General features: G+C 42.7%; 3 protein-coding genes and 1 long non-coding RNA gene across 4 annotated transcripts; 3 read left to right on the plus strand and 1 right to left on the minus strand.

Moving 5' to 3' along the window:
* Nucleotides 1-532: 532 nt before the first annotated feature.
* On the plus strand, nt 533-3,893 carry LOC139557833 (zinc finger protein 667-like). The gene is made up of 2 exons (XM_071373072.1): nt 533-753; nt 1,315-3,893. The coding sequence occupies exon 2, from the start codon at nt 1,330-1,332 to the stop codon at nt 2,830-2,832; it is 1,503 nt and encodes a 500-aa protein (XP_071229173.1). The 5' UTR covers nt 533-753; nt 1,315-1,329; the 3' UTR covers nt 2,833-3,893.
* A 98-nt stretch (nt 3,894-3,991) lies between these two features.
* Nucleotides 3,992-9,571, plus strand: LOC139557840 (small nuclear ribonucleoprotein G). The gene is made up of 4 exons (XM_071373079.1): nt 3,992-4,184; nt 8,699-8,721; nt 9,083-9,207; nt 9,343-9,571. Exons 1-4 carry the CDS (start codon nt 4,153-4,155, stop codon nt 9,391-9,393), a joined length of 231 nt encoding a protein of 76 aa, XP_071229180.1. The 5' UTR covers nt 3,992-4,152; the 3' UTR covers nt 9,394-9,571.
* A 252-nt stretch (nt 9,572-9,823) lies between these two features.
* On the plus strand, nt 9,824-21,044 carry LOC139557837 (pyridoxal phosphate homeostasis protein-like). The gene is made up of 8 exons (XM_071373075.1): nt 9,824-10,019; nt 13,271-13,378; nt 13,489-13,524; nt 13,626-13,701; nt 13,983-14,123; nt 19,881-20,023; nt 20,145-20,243; nt 20,404-21,044. The coding sequence occupies exons 1-8, from the start codon at nt 9,930-9,932 to the stop codon at nt 20,557-20,559; spliced, it is 849 nt and encodes a 282-aa protein (XP_071229176.1). The 5' UTR covers nt 9,824-9,929; the 3' UTR covers nt 20,560-21,044.
* Nucleotides 18,509-19,127, minus strand: LOC139557841 (uncharacterized). The gene is made up of 3 exons (XR_011671477.1): nt 19,003-19,127; nt 18,739-18,798; nt 18,509-18,618 (listed from the first exon to the last, which is right to left on the minus strand). It is a non-coding gene; the product is annotated as an uncharacterized lncRNA (long non-coding RNA).
* Nucleotides 21,045-21,302: the final 258 nt, after the last annotated feature.

Raw genomic sequence — 21,302 nt, forward strand, 5'->3', positions numbered from 1 at the left:
ACTAGGCAAGTCAGATAAGAACACATTCTTATTGTCAATGATGGCCTAGGAACAGTGGGTTAACTGCCTTGTTCAGGGGCAGAACAACAGATTTTTACCTTGTCAGCTCAGGGATTCAATCTTGCAACCTTTTGGTTACTAGTCCAACACTCTAACCACTAGGCTACCTGCCGCTATATACTGAGCAGTGTCAGAGGAAGGCCCTAAAAAATGCCAAAGACTCCAGCCACCCAAGTCATAAACTGTTCTCTCTGCTACCGCACGGCAATAGGTGCCGGAGCGCCAAGCCTCGGTCCAAAAGGCTCATAAACAGTTTCTACCCTCAAGCCATAAGACTGCTGAACAGCTAATTAAATGGCTAACCGAAGTATTTGCATTGACCCCCCCCCCCCCATTTATACCCTGCTGCTACTCGCTGTTTATTATCTATGCATAGTCACTTTACCCCTACCTATATGTACATTACATCATTGGGTTCTTCTCTAACATTACCAACTTTCCTGAACACGTTAGTGTTCTTGAATGACTCATTGGTGTAAACGGAAGTACCAGAATGCTAGGTTTTGTAGTCCTATCAAAACTCAAAGTACACAAACAACTTGGCTTCACTTTGGAACACATGGCTACGGTTGCTACAGGGAAATGAAAACAAAGTTTTGGTAACGTTAGCCAAGTACTTATCTTGAAAAATTACTTCTACACTTGTTGGAAACGGATATGTTGCCAGTATTCAAGTTTGATTGACAAAAAAAGGTAAGCTCATATCGTTATAGGAGTGGGGGCACTTTTAACATTCGGTCTTGTTTAGCTAGCTAGCTAACGCAACTAGCTAACGTTATAGCGATTTCCTGCATAATGGTTCATGCTATTTGCTTTATTACCCCAGCGTGTATACTTTTTTGCTATACAGGTGGTAAAGCTTTTACGTCGTTTACACACAGTTAAATACTCAACTACCACATTTGCAGTGCCTGCTATAATTTGAGTTGTGAGACGCAGTAGGTAGTTAAGGGATTATATATGAAATGTAGCAGACACTTTTAACGAATTACAGTCATGCGTGCACGCATGGGTGGTCCCGGGAATCGAACCCACCATTATAACGTTGCATGCGCCGTGCTCTACCAACTGAGCTACAGAGGGTGACAAATATACAGCCGTCTCTGCAGCCCACCATTGTACTATAAAAAGAGAGAACAAGGAAATGTTTTGTAGGTTATATCTAAGTTTTCCCTTGCATCAGGATGATGCATTTCCTATATTTACTTTATTCATGAACGTGTCTAATAGACTATCCTCTGTACCTCCAACTAGGTGCCTTGGTTGAAGATGGATGCAGTTCCTTGCAGTTGGAACACTACAAGAGTTCAGGAGTCATTTGCTCGGACTAAGCCTGCATCAGACGCGCTAACAAATCTGGCAAAACTCGTGGCACAAAAGCAAGAGAGTAAAAGCCAAAACCAACTACTGCCTGATGTGTGCCCGTGTGTGTGCGCAGAGTGCAGCCAGGGATTCTCTGACATGGCTGAATTATTGCACCACCAACAGGGAGAACATGCCTTACCTAAGCGTCACCGATGCCTTTCCTGTGGCAAGGAGTTTTCTCTCCTATCCTCTTTGCAGTTGCACAAGTGCATTCATGATGCAGCCCCTTGTCAGCTCTGTTGTGGTAAACCTCAGCTAGATGCTCCATGCAATGCATGCAAGGCTTCAACCTCAGACTCTCAGAGTGTCCAGGATAAGTCCCTTCATCACCAGTCCCACCATCATGATAGCAGATCATATGCCTGTGCTCCATGTGGTAAAGGCTTTAGCCAAAAGCAAGCACTGCTTCACCATCAGCAGGCTGGCTGTAGTAAATCTGCCTCGCGAACTGCAAAGGTTGTCAGCCCTCCCGCTGACTCTCCCTCGCCTGAATCTGCCCTGTCTGACTCTTCACCCCCTGACTCTCCCCCCTCGGACTCTCCTTCCCCTGATGCCACTAGTGCCCCAGTTCCTGACAGGCCAAACCAATGCCCACTTTGCTCCAAGAGCTTTCGCTCAGGGGCTGGCCTTGCCTGTCATCAGCGATCCACGCATCAGAAGGAGTGGAGTATCTCTAAGTATCTCCCGCCAAAAGGAGGCACAAATGGGGTAAATAGAAAGTCCAAGCAGAAGAGTCAACTCCTCTCCTGTCGTTCCTGTGACAGGGTCTTCCCAAGCACTGCCAAGCTGTACTTGCACAGACAAGAGTCCCACAGCAGAGAGAAGGATATCAGAAGAGATCCAAGGCCGCTGATTAGCAAGCGGAGGAAAAGAGAGACTTACCCATGTGACGTTTGTGGTAAAGTGTTCTTGCACCACTTGTCACTTAAAGCACATGTCAAGAACCATAGTCAAGAACCACCAAGCCATGTTCAGCAGGTTGGGAAAGCAGCCAAGGAGACCAAGTTAGCTGAGAAGATGCCAAAAAAGACTAAACGCAACCAATCACAGAAGATGAGAGGAACTTTGGTCAAGGTTCGCAGAGGGAGACCAAAGAAAATTCCCATGAAAGAGGAAGAGGGAGAGTTTCCTTGCCCATCTTGTGCTGAGGTGTTTTCTTTGCAGTCTGCCCTGAAGGAGCATGAGGAGTTGCATCAGCCTACAGGGAGTATGAGACACTGCAGTGTGTGCAATCAGGGCATGAGTATCTCTAAGAAGCCTAGGGCCAAGCTTCGGAGGGCCTACCATTGTGTGCCCTGCCTGAAGGCTTTTGTAACACTGGACACTTTCTTACAACACTGCCAAAATCACCTCGTTGTCAGTGGCGATGAGGAGAGGAGCTATTCAGACACTGATGGCAAAATCTGAGATGATGTACTCTTCATTTTTGAACAAGCTGTACTGAGTTCCCAAGAGAATATTATGTGTACATGTACATTTTAAAGTGTGAAATATTTAGACCACTCGCCAGAATAGCTGTTTGGATGTAACTCATGTCAACATGCCATTCAAGTTGCAACAATACATTGAGAAAAAAATGTGTGTGCTGTCTGATACCTTTTGTGACTGACCCACAGTGGTACACTGTGGACACAATCTTCCTAGGCCTATATCCTCGTCATGTTAATTCTTGATTTCTACATTTTATATCCCATCACAAATCAGATCCAACCATCCATTTGTCGATTTGGTTTAAATGAAATTAATATACGCAAGACCTAATTTAGCATGTTGCTGGAGCATTAAAATATATTACTTTTTAATTTTTTTATAAACATCCCAATTCAACTTTAACAAATCTGGGTTGCAATATTAACTGCACTGTTACAAATAACATGGCCTAAGATGTGGTTTCAAAAAGCTTTTAATAAAGTATTTTTTATGTAACATAGCAGTTGGAATGGACAGTGATATAGTTTACTATAATATTAACAGGTTTATTGACAGGTTTTGATTTGAAGACTCAAATGAAGACCATATTTCCATTTAATGTGATTTTTTTTCCAACTCTTGATGGCATTGTACTTGTAAGTGTGACACTGGTTTAGCATCAATTTCATGATTATTTACCTTGTGTGTGTGTGTGTGTGTGTGTGAGAGAGAGAGAGATATGCATACTCATGGAGCCACTAAAGGCCGTCTAACAATGTGACATAACAGGTTCATTTTCTCTGGAAGAAGCTTTGTCTTGGATATTATTATGCAAAACAAGCATTGATGGCAACCTTCCTGCAATTGTTTGTTAGCAATTGGTGTACCAGGTTATCAATTTTCTGCTGTTTTGTAAAAAATTAAATATAATTAAATCTTAAAAGGAAGTCAAATGTTATTTTTAAAAAGGATTTTAGGTTTCAACTTAGGAAAGTGCCTTTGTATCCGAGTTAGCAACCTTTTTAGAACATACCTCATTAAAAGTATTCTCCCATGAAGATGTTTTGTGTTTACTCCATTCGTGTAGTTACAGAATTCAATATTGCAAGTCAATGTAAGGAATATGTTCTTAATGTTTTGTACACCGTGTATATGAAGAGGAAAAGCAAGCTGCAATACTAGTCAGTAGGCGGCGATGTGCCCACTTATGTTAGAAGGAAGTTTGCATGACGTTTTCCGGCTCTGCTTGTTGCGCATGCTTTCCGCTTTTTCACGAACGCAAGTCTCACGAACTGAAGGCCCACTACAAAAAGAAACATGAGTAAAGCACACCCACCAGAGTTGAAGAAGTGAGTTCCGTTTTTTAATACATATTTTGTCTACGATCATATTTCGCGGCCAATTGTAGATAATGTGCCTAGCAAGCTAACATGGTTAGCTACGCGTTAGCCAACAAAGCTACGGAAAAGTCTAACGTTAGCTAGCTACTGTTGTGCGGCTAGTAAAATTGCTAGCTAACTTAGTGAATGAAAATGTTATCTAGTTAAACCATACAAACATTTACATTGAATATCATAAAAATGTTCATGTTTTACAAACGAAAGTGTTATTAATGGATGGGTTCTCTGTTTTTGGTTTATCAATCTTGTGGCCGGCTAGCTCTGGTCCATCGCGCGACGACAACGAGTTGCCTCTGCGCTCAGTCGCATTAAAAGGAGTCCCCCCCATTTGGGTTAGATTCCGGCTTCATGTTCAATAGTGGTTGGAAAGATTATGGATATACTGACAAGATTATCTGGAGGGAGACAGATTTCCACCGAATTGGGCGCTCTTCCTCTGGTGGTGGTGAGGAGTCTACCCAAGGGGCCAGGGTTCTGACTTTAATCATCACCTTGTGCACAAAACATCCATTGATTTATTCAAATGTAGCTGGGGCCAAATATATTTACATGTTATATTCATCCAATGTAGGGCTGGGCGATATGACGATAGACGTTTTTCTATCGTTTCATATTATGCTGTATCGTTTATTTCGTGTCGCAAATCACTCTTTACGGCAATATGTTTCGTCAATTGGATAACGCTTTGCGTTCTTCCACACGTGCCGCGTGGAACACAACACAAACAAACACGGAGGAGAGTGAACGTTACACGGAGACCTTACCTAAAAGAGGGGCTACTTCGGTCGCATGGACGTGGTTTGGGTATGAAAAGTCTGACACGGACCAGAAAACCGTCCTGGCCGGTCCCGACAACAGGCTCAAACACCACTAACCTCTTACCACCTACGCAAGAATCATGTGAAACAGAACGGAAAGAGTCTACGGATGAGACCCCAAAAAGTACAGTCGAGTGCTCAAAACAAACCCCCGACTCAGACCTTGCAAGAGGCTTTTGCCCGCGGCACACCATATGTCAAAGAATCACGAAGATGGAAGGAGATAACAGCTGCAGTTACAACGTACATGTGCAAAGAAACAGGGGTTTCGTGAGTTGGTGCTAACACTCGACCCAAAGTACCAAATGCAAATTGATATGTACACGTATTAATGTCGAAATAACATGCAAAACAGGCAAGCCCCCAAATATATATATATATATTGTAATGAAACGGGCAGGGAGCAGGCCTCGAACGCCGAAGTCCAGCGTGCTATCGACTGCCCCAAAATCATGCTCAAGCGGCAGAGTCGATATCTGCGCTTATAAATCCAGGGTCGTTAAATATAAATACCACGTTCAGTCAGTATATATAAATATATAGTATTTTAGCCCTATATTTATTTTGTTTGCAACTATAGTTTAAGTATTTTCCTTTCTCTGTTTAATACATTCATATTTTATTTTGTTACATGCTTAATTGAAAATTTGCACAATGGTTCTAAATAAAAGGAGAAATAATTACCTTTTTATTGTTGAGTATAATTCAAAATGTAAGAAGAAGTAGGCCTTTACATGTGGTCATTTTATATAAACTTTATTCATTGAATTGACAGAAAATGTGCTATATCGTGATATGTATCGTTATCGGGATATGAGATTTTGGCCATATCGTCCAGCCTGAATCAAATGTATGTTTTTGGATGACGTTATGACGCTACTTCCTGTGCGCATATGATTTTGGTCCGTATAACCCTGATGCATCCCAGATATAGACGGTTCATGAATCGGCGTATGGAACGTGACTTACCTTGAAAACAATGGGCGGACATCTTGGACATCCAGTTCTTATTATACCTCAGGTTCGGCAGCGACTTAACCATTCATTTATTTTGGGAGAGGCTATACGGACACGCCTGGTGCCCAAATGGATGACATATGTCACGCCGCTGAGAGTCAAGTGTGGAGACGAATGGATTCAGTTCAGTCAGTGGTCCTGATGAGCCCTTCCCAACTAGCTAGTTTATGCTGGCAACAACAGCAGCATAGCACTAGTAAAATAAAGTGTTTCATTTTGATGGGCAAGGGAGGGAAACAACATGTAGTATTGGTCCCAATCTCCAATTTGTTTCCTTCCACTTAATTTGATTTCTAGTAGGATAGCGATAAATAACTTGTGCTTTAGCTGTCACCCTGGCCTGCTATTGGCTACACTATCTAGCTGCTTCCCTCTCTTTAACTGCCAGACAGCATTCGGCAAACGGGCCGAAGGACACTGTGCCCATTTGTTCTTGTGTTACCGGCTTGAAGCGCAAACTCTCCCCATTTGAGAAGTGTAGACGGTATCACAGTGACAGATGGTTTCTACCAACATGACATTTATTGTAGTAATTTTCACTGAAAATGTACAACTACGACATTAATGTTTAACGTTACATGTTTGTAATAAAAAATAGATAATAATTACTCAGATAAACTGAATGATTCCGAACACTCCCAAGTCACAATTTAGGCAGAAGTTTCAATTTCTTCCTAAAGTTTCTATCCACAAGCATATTAGCTAAGTGGGAAGACCTGTGACCTATGTTTGCCAACACAGCCAGATATGTACACAGTCTTGTACCCTTAACCTTTTTTTAATTGACTATCATATTTGTTGATCAAATCAGACTATTAATATAGTGAGTAATCCAGGAAGGCCACGAGTTAATTGAATACGAGAAAACTCGAGAAAATAGCAACTCTACAGAGCGCAATGACTATAATGAATGGCAAAATGGCTTCCGGGCGCAAAGGGTCCATGGAGCTCTTCCTCACCACTCAATATACTTTCGTAACTCACCAATGTAAAATGTTGCTATAATGCTTTAGAACTTGGGTGTATTCCTTATGGAAACTGATTACTGTTTAAGAACAAAACGGAAGCAAACGGGGAGGGACCTACCTGAATTTGTCCAATAAACTTTTCAGTTTGGAGTAAACGGTTCGTTTTCCAACAGACAAACATTTTGCTATAGAATCGGCATTATGATTACACCCCTTTGTGTACGTAAGTGATGGAATTTTAATGTTTGTGCTTTTCTTATAACTAATTTCTGTGTTCTATTCATGTGCTGTTCTCTAAACTAATTTCTGTGTTCATGCAAGTGGCTGACTGTACAAATCCTCACTATCAATAGCTGCAATTTGGCAGTACGCCCAGACCTTGTTTTGAGAACGAACAAAAGATCTCAGTTTCAAGGTCAGCTTAGAGAGGAGAAGCCTTGTGAGGTGTTGGTCTGTCACATGTTATGAAACAGTATTGGTCGGTCACATGAATGAAAAAACGGTAATGATTAATTATGCTAAATCATGCAAATATAACCTGTCTGTGTATAGCTGTATTTAAGACAGCCTCTGGGTCTGCCCAGGCAGAGCTCCTGATTTAACATGTGTAATATGGTGCATTAACTTAGTTGGAACCTTCAGCACGCTGACAAATAAACAATTACTCATTTAAGATTGACTTCAAGTGTCCCTGTGTAAGAATATCCACGACTGGTCATAAAGTGCCGACCGGGCTGGACTCCTCTTTCCGCAGTTATGGTTCTGGGACTGAGAAGCGCACTCGTTTTTGTATGAAAAAAAATTGTTGGTCACGTGGTTCCAAACATTGAATAGGTACAACAATCTCCGGGGTGAATCATTATTTCAAAAGATAAGAAATCCCATTTAAAAAAGTTATATGAAAGAAAAGTCAAGACTGTGTACCTACCAGAGTTAGTTGGCAAACAAACTAATCATCCCATACAGCATTGCTGTCTGTATAGTCCAATCACAGAGCAGATACAAGTCACGTGACTTGTATCTGCGCTGTGATTGGACGATACAGACCACAAGGCTCATGGTTAGTGTACGTTTTGGTGCTCTTTGAGACGGTAAAAAAAAAAATTCAGCACAGAGGTTGAAACATTCATAGTCGATGGGCACTACATCAACATACGAATTGTTTTGCTATCTGTAGAAAATAGAAAAGTCCTACGTTGCACAGTAACATTGCTAATATTTGATATCACCACGGGTTTCGAGGATTGAGAATCCACGTCTGGAACCCCTTTTTACACCCCTATTTCAACATGTTGAGGGGCTCCTGAGTGGCGACAGCGGTCTAAGGCACTGCATCTCAGTGCTAGAGGCGTCGCTACAGACCCTGGTTCGATCCCGGGCTGTATCACAACCGGCCATGATCGGGAGTCCCATGGGGCGGTGCGCAATTGGCCCAGCGTCGTCCATGTTATGGGGAGGGTTTGGCTGGGGGTAGGCCGTCATAAGAATTTGATCTTAACTGATTTGCCTAGTTAAATTAAAAAAATGACCATGCAGCTCGTTGTGCAAATCAGACTCTGGTACGCTCACACATAGCCAAATCCTCTGGTAAAGCCATACAGTTTGTGGTGTAACTATCTTTATTAGCAAATAATAATAATGTATTTTCTGCTAATTTCAGGTTCATGGACAAGAAGCTTTCTTGTGAGTACTAATTCTGAATATCGATGGTTCTGCTGAGTTGAATTGACAAACTATGAATTATCTATTTGCATCCAGAGCCAACCGAGGCTTTGATTGCATGAATTGACAAACCCAATGTACAATTTCTTAGCCATACTTTCTATTTCAGTCCTTGAAGTTGTCTCCAATTTGGCTTGCCCTCATTATTACTGTTGTTGAAATGTAGTTCACGGGTGTAATCATTAGTCCAGAGTTTCTAACAGACAAATTCTGGTAGGTCCTTCCCTGTTCACTTTGCTTGCATTTTTAAGAAACGTTTTGCAACAGAATGGGCGTAATTAATGCGCCCCAGGTCTTCAAAGTTCAACATCTTGTTCCTCAGTGAAGCTGAACGGTGGCAGGCAGGTCCAAGGAGTCCTGCGAGGATTTGACCCCTTCATGAACCTGGTGATGGATGACTGCTTGGAGATGGCACCTGGAGGAATACAGAACACCATAGGCATGGTGGTCAGTACCAACGGCGTTGTCAACTACATTTACACACTACCTCTTGAGGACAGACACATTTTAATTTTATTAATCAATGTCACCACACCTTTTTATGCATGTAAATCAGTTGTTGTTTTGGTTTACTTTCTGTAGGTAATCAGAGGAAACAGCATCATCATGTTGGAGGCACTTGAGAGAGTATGAGGGTGGGGATGGCTTGAAAGAAGTTGAATAATGGACATTATACACTTTTTTTATTATGTAATTTCCTTGTTTTTCCTGTTGATAGAGTATGTATTTGATACGTTTAGACAGATGTTTCATTTGGAAATGTTTTGAATTGTGAAATCTTGTGAATAAACTGGGTATTTTGTTTTCTTTATTTTTGCACAATTGTTTTTTTTATACCCCTACATGTTTCAACCACTTGATTACATTTAAGGTCAAATTATAGTTAGGTGATAAAATACAATGGAGATATAAATCTATTCAAACATTGAGGGTTATTATCCCTAAAAAAATTCGTGTTACTGATTTCCCCAATTTCTCACTTTTTTACACACATGACTACAATTAATGGACACGGGTTGATTTCTCAACAGTCAACACAAGGGGTCGCCGTCTCACTTTACACAGGCTTTCTATGGTAGAGAAAGGACTTTTATTTTGACAGGTTGATCACGTTTGTGTTGATTACGCAGAGCCGGTCTCTACCATTGGTTGCACAGTGTATTGAGGGTATGTGGAAAGTAGGAATGTCGGAGGAGGTTGGAAAAGCGTTACACGCGGTGGTAGACAGGGTAAATCAAGCGGCGGCACGTCGCCCCAAGGTAAGTCAAGTTGGGAAGAACCCGTATCTACTTTAGATAGTCGTGCGAAATTGTCTTCTTTAAAAGCGGGGGTGGACCAGTTGTATGTCAGGCAAAACACCGCAACCTTTGAGACGTTACACCATAAAATGCACATTACATTTTGATATATACTAATTAGCTAACAAACTTAGCTCTTTCCTATTGAGTGGCCCGTGAAGCCAACTCTTTTCAACCACCTCTGTACCACGCGGAGGGTTCTAGACGATCTGCTGCTGCAGTGATTATTCCACTATCACGTTAACGTCAACAATGTTTCGTAAGTGTTGCAAAACATTTATCCGATCAACTTCCGTTCACACCTGTTTAGTAATTGAATTAACGTTTGTATTGGTTCAATCGACACCATCCCACTACAATTGAACTAGCCTAGGCAGCCGATAGTGTGCGCTAGATCTGCACCAAAGACAGTAATGTAGAGATCCTAAAATTGCTTCTCCAAATAGAAATCCCCGATGACACTTGTAGGCGATGTCGTGGTGACGTTGGCTATCTAATATCGTGCGTAGATACACGTAAATGGATCTAACGGTTGTATCGCGCCGAACTGCGCATGTGTAGGCCGTCAACTCAAAGGCGCCCATTTCGATATATATGTAAAGTTGTTTTTGACGAAAATAAAAATGTTTCACTTTCACGAGGTTGGAGTTAATAACATGTTCAACTACATTATTTAAGATATTGGCTCGAATCTAGGTTGTCTTTTAGATTTCGAGAAAATTAACTAAGGAATAATTGTTCACTTGTCATTGATTTATCAAACCCCGGCCCCGGTAAATTTGGTCTGTTTCGCAAGAGTTCCCGGAAGTGTTGCGGTGTTACGCCTCTGGGCTTAGAAACTGCACTATCGTCTAGGCTTGATTTTCCCAGCCGGTAAAGTAATACCAGAGAGGAAGAGATGCCCAACTCGACGGAAAATCTATCTCTATCCAGCAGGTGGCGTTTTTTCGTTGTTTAGCCCACCAAGCAAGGACTTTTTGTATAGAGGTCAATGACCACCGATATCCCGTTGTTATTCGGGATACTCAAGTATTCTGTTTTTGACTTGACACATATGAACATATCACGTTTACAATAACCCCAAAAAGCTTGTATCCCGGTTATGAGAAACTCGGATAAGATGCCTGGGATATGCTGATTTTCGATGGGAACTGTGGCATGCAAAAATCTTACCTCATTTACTGCGGTTTTTCGCAGGCTCTGTTTAACATCATGGGTGTTTTAGATTTTTTTTTCTTAATCTGATTGTCAAACAAATCACTTTGTAGGCTACGTGCGCACCATAATTCCATAATGTATTTTGTTGATACTCTGTACATCACCGTATGGCTACATTCACCCCTAATTTAGGTCACTTTCTCTTTAGAATTTCCGACATTGCAGGCCATTTTTACATGCAGCTTGTCTTGTCATAACTTGTTGCCCCAGAAGACGAAATAAAGTAGTGCTCACTATAATAATATCTTGCATTGATATAATTAATGCACTAGTAACCGGGGAGAACTCAAAAACACTGGAAAGATTGGTCCTGTGGAAAATGTCCAAATGTCATCAGTTCGACCGGTTTTAAGGAAATTAAAAGTTGAGAAAATGATGAAACACGTTTCTGATAAGACTTCAGTTGGTCTTGGGTGCATATTTTATGTGGTTGAAATACTGTCTGCTTGCATAAGAGTCAAAGATAACACTACACCGAATTCGCATTTTCTCAAGAGATGCTGAAAGTAATAAATCATAATTCTCCACTCTCTTCCTGAGACAAAATTAACATTTGTTGTATAATTTTACTGCAAGAAATGCATAATTCTGCAGGAGTTAGGACACATGTGAAAGGTCATAGATCTACAGTCAGTGTCCATATTTAAGTTACTAATTCATTTAGCCCATATAAACTTAAATTAGGAATACTCTGTTTAGTCATGGATAAAGGGATACTTGTGAGCGGGATATGAAAGGGCATCTATACGTCTTATTTGGGATAAGATTTTAAGCGGGATATTAGCTACTATCTGGGAATACTGTGAGCACGTAATCTCATTCATTTGAACTCGGAGGTTCCGAGTTTCCGACATGACATGAACGCAGCATTATTAAATATTGATTTAATTTTATATTTGATAAACAATACAAAACATACACATACAAACGACAGCTACATCACACCTGTCCAGACCCACTAGCCTCCACCCCCATCTCCAGCGCCCCCATCATTTTCCTCCACATGGCCTGAAACTGCACCATTTGGTATCTCGCCGTAGCCCACGCACTTTCAATATTTAAATAATAAATCATATTTTTTCCATTGTGTTAAAGATGAGTGATGAGAAGAGAATCGTCCAACCCATCGGGTATCTCACTAATAATTTGAGTTCATTTTAACTCATTTCTGACACGACGAACGCGACATAATAGCCTACTGCGTGGACAGACACAACAACCATTTCAGATTTTAATGACAGGTTGTCGTCATCTTGTAAAGAAATTCCAGCAGGCTTAAATAAGTGCATTTGGACAGTATATCTGGTTTGTGTTGTAAACGTTGCCACCGCTAACCCTAATGCTTAACCACAACCACACTGCTAACCCCAATGCCTAACCGCGACCACACTGCTAACCCTAATGCCTAACCTTGACCTCACTGCTAACCCTAATGCCTAACCTTAACCACAACCACACTGCTAACCCTAATGCCTAACCTTGACCACACTGCTAACCCTAATGCCTAACCTTGACCACACTGCTAACGCTAATGCCTAACCTTGACCTCACTGCTAACCCTAATGCCTAACCTTGACCACACTGCTAACCCTAATGCCTAACCTTGACCTCACTGCTAACCCCAATGCCTAACCTTAACCTCACTGCTAACCCTAATGCCTAACCTTGACCTCACTGCTAACCCTATGCTAACCCTAATGCCTAACCACAACCACACTGCTAACCCTAATGCCTAACCTTGACCTCACTGCTAACCCTAATGCCAGCTAGCACAATTCTTCATTGTCTACACCATCTATTTCTCTTCGTTCCATATTGTGCCCCCAATATGCCCTCCTTAATGAGCACCAGATATATACTGGACTGTCCTGAAGTAGTTCAGGTGTATCAAGATGTGACTATCCCTTTGGCTATGATGATGTCATGCATACATCCATTAATTTAGTCACCATATATTTTATTGCTCTTCTTTTTCCTCTGCTCTCCCACCCAAGACGTTGCCCGTGGTGCCGCCCCGCCTGGTCGCTGTAAGTAAGACGAAACCACCTGACATGGTGATCGAGGCGTACCGAAAAGGGCATCGCAATTTTGGTGAAAACTATGTGAGTATTTGTATTGTACATGATGGGAACATGTTATACAGGTTACTCATAACACCTTTTATTGCTAGTGTTTTGACATTGGTGGTTTGACTTTTTAATTTGACTTTTAGGTGAATGAACTTGTTGATAAAGCATCAAATCCTCAGGTCGGTTCTAAAGGTTTGAAGTCACATTATTCTTCATCTCATGACATGTCTATCCGACATCTGTAAAAAAATATATATATCTTATTTCTGTCCTAATCTAGATTTTAGAATCATGCCCAGAAATCGAGTGGCATTTTATTGGCCATTTACAGAAGAATAATGTCAACAAACTTTTGGGTAAGTAACATCTTGTGTAACATGTTATGTTTTGTGTTTCATATTTTTAATAGTGTAGTGTTCTGCTCGGGTGCATCATAGGTCTCCATATTTAAAGATTTCAACATCAACTTGCATGTCTCCCTATACTCATCAATCTACTCACACACTTCAAAAAAATATATATAAAAAGCTGACATGTTTCGACCTCAAAATCGGTCTTTGTCAAGTTTTGAACACAATTCCATAGAAACCTTTAGTAGAGCCGACAGATCTTAATTCTACTCACACACATCCCATAGGTGTACCAAACCTGTTCATGGTGGAGACGGTGGACTCAGCCAAGTTGGCCGACAAGGTGAACAGCTCCTGGCAGAGGTTAAGAGCAGCTAGTACGCAGACGTTAAAGATCATGGTTCAGATCAACACCAGTGGGGAGGAAAGTAAGTGTTCACACACACACACACACAGAGGTTGGCTTTTATTGAGATGGTTCATGTACTGGAGGCTTTTATTGAGATGGCTCATGTACTGGAGGCATTTATTGAGATGGCTCATGTACTGGAGGCATTTATTGAGATGGCTCATGTACTGGAGGCATTTATTGAGATGGCTCAGGTACTGGAGGCATTTATTGAGATGGCTCATGTACTGGAGGCAGCTCTGCAGAGAGGTCACTAGCTGGCATAGCCACAATGTCATAAAATCAGATTTTTAAAAACCTAACCGCGACCACACTGCTAACCCCAGTGCCTAACCGCCACCACACTGCTAACCCCAGTGCCTACCTGCCACCACACTGCTAACCCCAGTGCCTAACTGCCACCACACTGCTAACCCCAGTGCCTACCTGCCACCACACTGCTAACCCCAGTGCCTACCTGCCACCACACTGCTAACCCCAGTGCCTAACCGCGACCACACTGCTAACCCCAGTGCCTAACCGCGACCACACTGCTAACCCCAGTGCCTAACTGCCACCACACTGCTAACCCCAGTGCCTACCTGCCACCACACTGCTAACCCCAGTGCCTACCTGCCACCACACTGCTAACCCCAGTGCCTAACCGCGATCACACCGCTAACCCCAGTGCCTAACCTTAAAGGGGAATGGAAACACCAGGATTTAGAACGTCAGCTAACTGTAACTGTAAATCTCCATATTGGCATTGTTGCATCACTGACAGGAGAGAACATTTTGGAACCCCCCAAAATGTCTGATTTACCGAGTAGCTCTGAGACTGAGAATGAGTTTATAACAGAGAATGAAATAACTTTAGTTAGGGAGCCAATAAACCTACTGAAGCCGTTCATGTTAGAGCCAAACGTTGCCCCAGATCAAAGAGTTCGTTCTCGTAGCAGTAACAACCCAGATATGCCGCCTGAAACACCTCAGCTAGAGGGTCTGTGTAGGCAAACACAAACTGGTGTGAGTGGGGATGCTGCCAGGTAATGGCTAGAGTATGAGTGTATATGTGTGTTGTAGAGATGGTGGCGATACAGCACAAAATTCCAGCGGATGGTGATGTATTACATCCAGGTCAGAGGTTCCTGTCAGTCTGTCTGGATGGTAGCTGTATTACATCCAGGTCAGAGGTTCCTGTCAGTCTGTCTGGATGGTAGCTGTATTACATCCAGGTCAGAGGTTCCTGTCAGTCTGTCTGGATGGTGATGTATTACATCCAGTCAGAGGTTCCTGTCAGTCTGTCTGGATGGTAGCTGTATTACATCCAGGTCAGAGGTTCCTGTCAGTCTGTCTGGATGGTAGCTGTATTACATCCAGGTCAGAGGTTCCTGTCAGTCTGTCTGGATGGTAGCTGTATTACATCCAGGTCAGAGGTTCCTGTCAGTCTGTCTGGATGGTAGCTGTATTACATCCAGGTCAGAGGTTCCTGTCAGTCTGTCTGGATGGTAGCTGTATTACATCCAGGTCAGAGGTTCCTGTCAGTCTGTCTGGATGGTGGCTGTATTACATCCAGGTCAGAGGTTCCTGTCAGTCTGTCTGGATGGTGGCTGTATTACATCCAGGTCAGAGGTTCCTGTCAGTCTGTCTGGTGATGTATTACATCCAGGTCAGAGGTTCCTGTCAGTCTGTCTGGATAGCTGTATTACATCCAGGTCAGAGGTTCCTGTCAGTCTGTCTGGATGGTGGCTGTATTACATCCAGGTCAGAGGTTCCTGTCAGTCTGTCTGGTGATGTATTACATCCAGGTCAGAGGTTCCTGTCAGTCTGTCTGGATAGCTGTATTACATCCAGGTCAGAGGTTCCTGTCAGTCTGTCTGGATGGTGGCTGTATTACATCCTGGTCAGAGGTTCCTGTCAGTCTGTCTGGATGGTGGCTGTATTACATCCTGGTCAGAGGTTCCTGTCAGTCTGTCTGGATAGCTGTATTACATCCAGGTCAGAGGTTCCTGTCAGTCTGTCTGGATGGTGATGTATTACATCCAGGTCAGAGGTTCCTGTCAGTCTGTCTGGATGGTGATGTATTACATCCAGGTCAGAGGTTCCTGTCAGTCTGTCTGGATGGTGGCTGTATTACATCCAGGTCAGAGGTTCCTGTCAGTCTGTCTGGATGGTGGCTGTATTACATCCTGGTCAGAGGTTCCTGTCAGTCTGTCTGGATGGTGGCTGTATTACATCCAGGTCAGAGGTTCCTGTCAGTCTGTCTGGATGGTGGCTGTATTACATCCTGGTCAGAGGTTCCTGTCAGTCTGTCTGGATAGCTGTATTACATCCAGGTCAGAGGTTCCTGTCAGTCTGTCTGGATGGTGGCTGTATTACATCCTGGTCAGAGGTTCCTGTCAGTCTGTCTGGATGGTGATGTATTACATCCAGGTCAGAGGTTCCTGTCAGTCTGTCTGGATGGTGATGTATTACATCCAGGTCAGAGGTTCCTGTCAGTCTGTCTGGATGGTGGCTGTATTACATCCTGGTCAGAGGTTCCTGTCAGTCTGTCTGGATGGTGGCTGTATTACATCCAGGTCAGAGGTTCCTGTCAGTCTGTCTGGATGGTGGCTGTATTACATCCTGGTCAGAGGTTCCTGTCAGTCTGTCTGGATAGCTGTATTACATCCAGGTCAGAGGTTCCTGTCAGTCTGTCTGGATGGTGGCTGTATTACATCCTGGTCAGAGGTTCCTGTCAGTCTGTCTGGATGGTGATGTATTACATCCAGGTCAGAGGTTCCTGTCAGTCTGTCTGGATGGTGATGTATTACATCCAGGTCAGAGGTTCCTGTCAGTCTGTCTGGATGGTGGCTGTATTACATCCTGGTCAGAGGTTCCTGTCAGTCTGTCTGGATGGTGATGTATTACCAATTAGACAGGGTGTACGGCGTCTCATCCCCGTGTGTGTCGTTTCTTCCAAAAGGCACACATAGCCAGAAGCAAAGGCCTTGAATAAAACCAGTTAATTTAGTAAATCTAGCCTAACCTGAGACATAGACCTAATGCTTGCACCTTATGTAAAAATAGTATTAGTTAGCTTGTCCACTATAACAACAGGTTCAAGCGTAACCAGATAAACTTTCTTTGAAGATAAAACTACTTTCAGTGCGCACTAATCCAGTGTCCCTGTCGCTAGATTAGTGACTTCAACTAGCTTTGGCTGTCATCTATTGGAAAGGAATGGTAACTACACTGGGCAACTAGTTGGCAGAGTCAAAAGAGACTTTAATAATATATACCATTTAGCAGACGTCTTTAACAAAAGCGAACTGGATACATGGTAGTGGAAACAGATCATAGAAACAGGATTACAATGTTGATATCATGGATGGTCAGTCCTTGCATCGATATAGCTCTGTCTATGCATTTGAGAGTGGTTACATTTCTCCAGCCCCATCCCTCAGCTTTTTGTCAAGAGGAGCAGGGAGACAGTTTGTTATTGTTTCTACTGCTGATTACCACTTTTAAGAAGTTAAGATGCAGATTAAATACACACCAACATGTTACAGATACTATAAACATGTCCCATCACTCAGACAGTGAATACACAGCATCCAGCACAGCAAACAATCAATCAAATGTATTTTACAAAAGCCCTTTTTACATTAAAATACTAACCACAAGGCCTCCCGAGTGGCACAGTGGTCTAAGGCACTGCACCGCAGTGGGTTCGAGCCCAGGCCCTGTCGCGACCGGGAAGCTCTTGGGGCGGCGCACAATTGGCCCAGCGTCGTCCGGGTCGGGGAGGGTTTGGCCGGCAGGGATATCCTCGTCTCATCGCGCACTAGCGACTCCTGTGGCGGTGACACGGTCACCAGGTGTATGATGTTTCCTCCGACACATTGGGGCGTCTGGCTTCCGGGTTGGATGGGAATTGTGTCAAGAAGCAGTGCGGCTTGGTTGTGTTTCGGAGGACGCATGGCTCTCGACCTTCGCCTCTCCCGAGTCCGTATGGGAGTTGCAGCGATGAGACAAGACTGTAACTACTACCAATTGGATACCACGAATTTGGGGGGGGGGGGGTGAAAAATACAACAACAAAAAAATACTAACCACAGTGGTTATAGAGGGTGCAAGAGTTCAACACCTCAGGAGCAAATGTCAGTTGGCTTTTCATAGCTGAGTATTCATAGGTTGAGAGAGAGTCGAAACAGCAGAACCGGGACATGGTAGCACATCCACTCCCATTCCCTTTATGGATGGGTGTATCTTTTGAAATCGCTGTTGAACGGCCTGCTCCTTCTCCATTTCCGGAACACTGTGATGATTGTGATTCTGATCTCTCAGGTTCATACAGCGAGTTATGGTCTTCACGGATCTCACTCTCCGTCTGTGGCGTATCGGGGCAGGATTCGGCTGTATACTGATGGTTGTGAGCGCAATCTAGCTGGACCCCGAGCTCTTTAGTGATGGTCCCGGTGGACCTCTTCTCCACCACAGCACAGGAACACTCTGGCACCAAGGGGTCAGTTCGGCATGCTGTACTAACCGTTCTTTCCCGTTGGTAGAAAAAAAATGAAGGCGTCTATTAGGCTCTAGTTATATTGAAGAATCACTGCATATACTTGAAATAAACAATAGCCTTAGAAATAACATAGATTTGCATGAACCACCTCTGCCTCCTGCACAGTCTCCTCCAGGATGAAAACATGTTCAGGCATGAAGATGTCATCCTGAAAACAAACAAACGTTTTGTTAAGACAAGTAAACCCAAATATATCAGTTGGCATTAACAAGCTACCTGTTGTATGCTTTGTCAACACACACACACACACACACACACACACACACACACACAGCAAATACAGGGACATTTTTTTCCCAGCAAACATCTAAAGCTAGCCTAGTCCACGACAGTCCTGACCGGTAAACGGTACCTCACGCTCCATTGCATTGACTCTCCTCTGTTCAGTAGCTTTTGCTTGACAACAAACTTTGGACCAAAGTCTGCGATGTTGATGGTCGGTCGGTAACCCCTACACCATAACCCTTAATTTCAAATGGAGGCGCAAGCAGAGGGCTTCAACGTAGGCATATGACTCCTTTCTATTCGGAAACTCCTGGTTGCCGCATCGAAAGTGCACTTCATCGCGAAGTCTGCCTCCACAAAGTGCTGTCTGCAGATCCTGCTAGCTCGATCTAGCGCGTCCTTCCTCTTCAGGACATGGAGCCACTTCTTCAAAAGTTGTGGGTCCTTGGGCAGCCGATGGTAGTTTACCGAGGGATTTTTGTTGTTGAGCCAATTCATACAGCCTGGCGCTATACGGTTCATGTTTGAATTACTACTTGCTGTTGCCATCATCGTTGTCCGCACCTAACCTCCCTCTCTTCGATTCATTCTCCGCGCGAAAATTCAATACCGCAGACACTTTACCTAATTCCTGCCTGTGACGCACTGGCGCCAGTCGTTACTATGGCAATTTAAAATGGCGCTGACCATAGCTCGAATAACCTTGTCGACGATCAAAATACTAAATGTAGAGATGTTTTTATGTTAAATGAACATGTTTAGTATTAGTGGATTGAATACATATCTTTGCTTAGATTTACTTCCTAAAGTGTTTCCATTCCCCTTTTTAAATTAAGACCAAAAAGCAAATGTTTTTTTTCGCATGTATTTTTACCATATAGCTAATTGCAACTGGCCCATCTAGAGGAACCTGCTCAGTTTTTCCTCCTGGGCAAGACTCATGACAATAAACGTCAACCTGCCTGACAGACAGATATACTTACTACAGTTCTATGTTGCCACTAGGTAAACATGGACTGCCTCCTGGTGAGACAGTGAACACAGTGAAACACATTTTATCCAAATGCTCTGCCCTACACTTCTCTGGACTCATGACCATTGGTCGCTATGGCTACGACCTAGCTGATGGCCCTAACCCAGATTTTCAGGTATTTGGTTGTTATGATTACCCTGACTTGCTTGGTTAAATAAATAAATAAATGTTTTATGTTAAGGCTTTTGGTAAAGATCTATAGGTGTGTGTTAATTCTGTTGTGCATCACCAATCAGGCTTTGCTGAGTCGGCGACAGGAAGTGTGTGCCAGTCTACAGCTGCCCCTTGAGGATGTAGAGCTTAGTATGGGCATGTCCACTGACTTTGAACACGCGGTAAGTTCCACTGTCTCAGCCTTCTTAATTTCTAATACAATATGTTCTTAACATATTGAATTATCAGATATTGATTTAGCTACCCATTACTAATCAAATGCGCATGCTGTTTGTATAAATTATACCCTTCTGAGGTATTCTTTTCCATTTCCTCCTTTAGATTGAGGTGGGTTCAACCAACGTGCGAGTTGGTAGTACTATTTTCGGTAATAGGGATTATCCCAACACTCCCACTCCCAGTCCAGAGAAAAAGTCAAAGGTTCCGACAGAAGAAGCAGCTAAGAAAATGGAGCGTCTCACTGTGACAGGACAGTGATGTTTCTCCTTCCTACACTCACACAGGCTGTAAAGGAATTCAGTATTTTAGGAGAATTAACTGGGAAAAAATGTCTTTGGTTGATCTAGATTTTCAATTCATTTCTACGGAGCCCATTCATTTGAGCAATTTTGGACAGAATTCGATCTTCAAGTTGACATTACAAACTGAGATTTTTAAACTACTCACATTAGGCATAGATTCTCATTACTCAGTTGATGATGTTGGATATAAGAAGCTATAGCTCACATCTCGATCTTGTGCCAACTCTAGATTCAATAGATACCGTTTAACACGATAACATAAATATCGATCATTCAGAGAGTCAAGCAGAGATGGAGTTTATATCTAATGTTTTGATAATTACTATACTGAACTCTTGACCGTTTTGAATATCCCAGTGATTGGGTATCTTACATAGTAAAATGTCCTATTTTTCTGGCAAAATACTTGTGATTTAATAAACATAACCCCCCCCCCCTTTATGATGGATGGTATTGTGAGTCAATTCAATTCTGTATGGTGTTGTCAAATACTTAACTTTTTTTAAATTCTTGATAAACACAATTACAAAACTGCAGGTATTCACTCATACAATATGTTTACACTAGTATTATTTGTGATTATTTTGGTCTGAGTTATGTGTTGGTGCACTGAAAGATTTAACCTATGCAAAGAAGAAATAGTTTCGTTCTGCTATGATTTTCTTATAGTTATGGTTCAATGTAAAACTAAATCCATAA

The sequence above is a fragment of the Salvelinus alpinus genome, chromosome 28, assembly GCF_045679555.1.
Source record: "Salvelinus alpinus chromosome 28, SLU_Salpinus.1, whole genome shotgun sequence".
NCBI classification, from domain to species: Eukaryota; Metazoa; Chordata; class Actinopteri; order Salmoniformes; family Salmonidae; genus Salvelinus; species Salvelinus alpinus.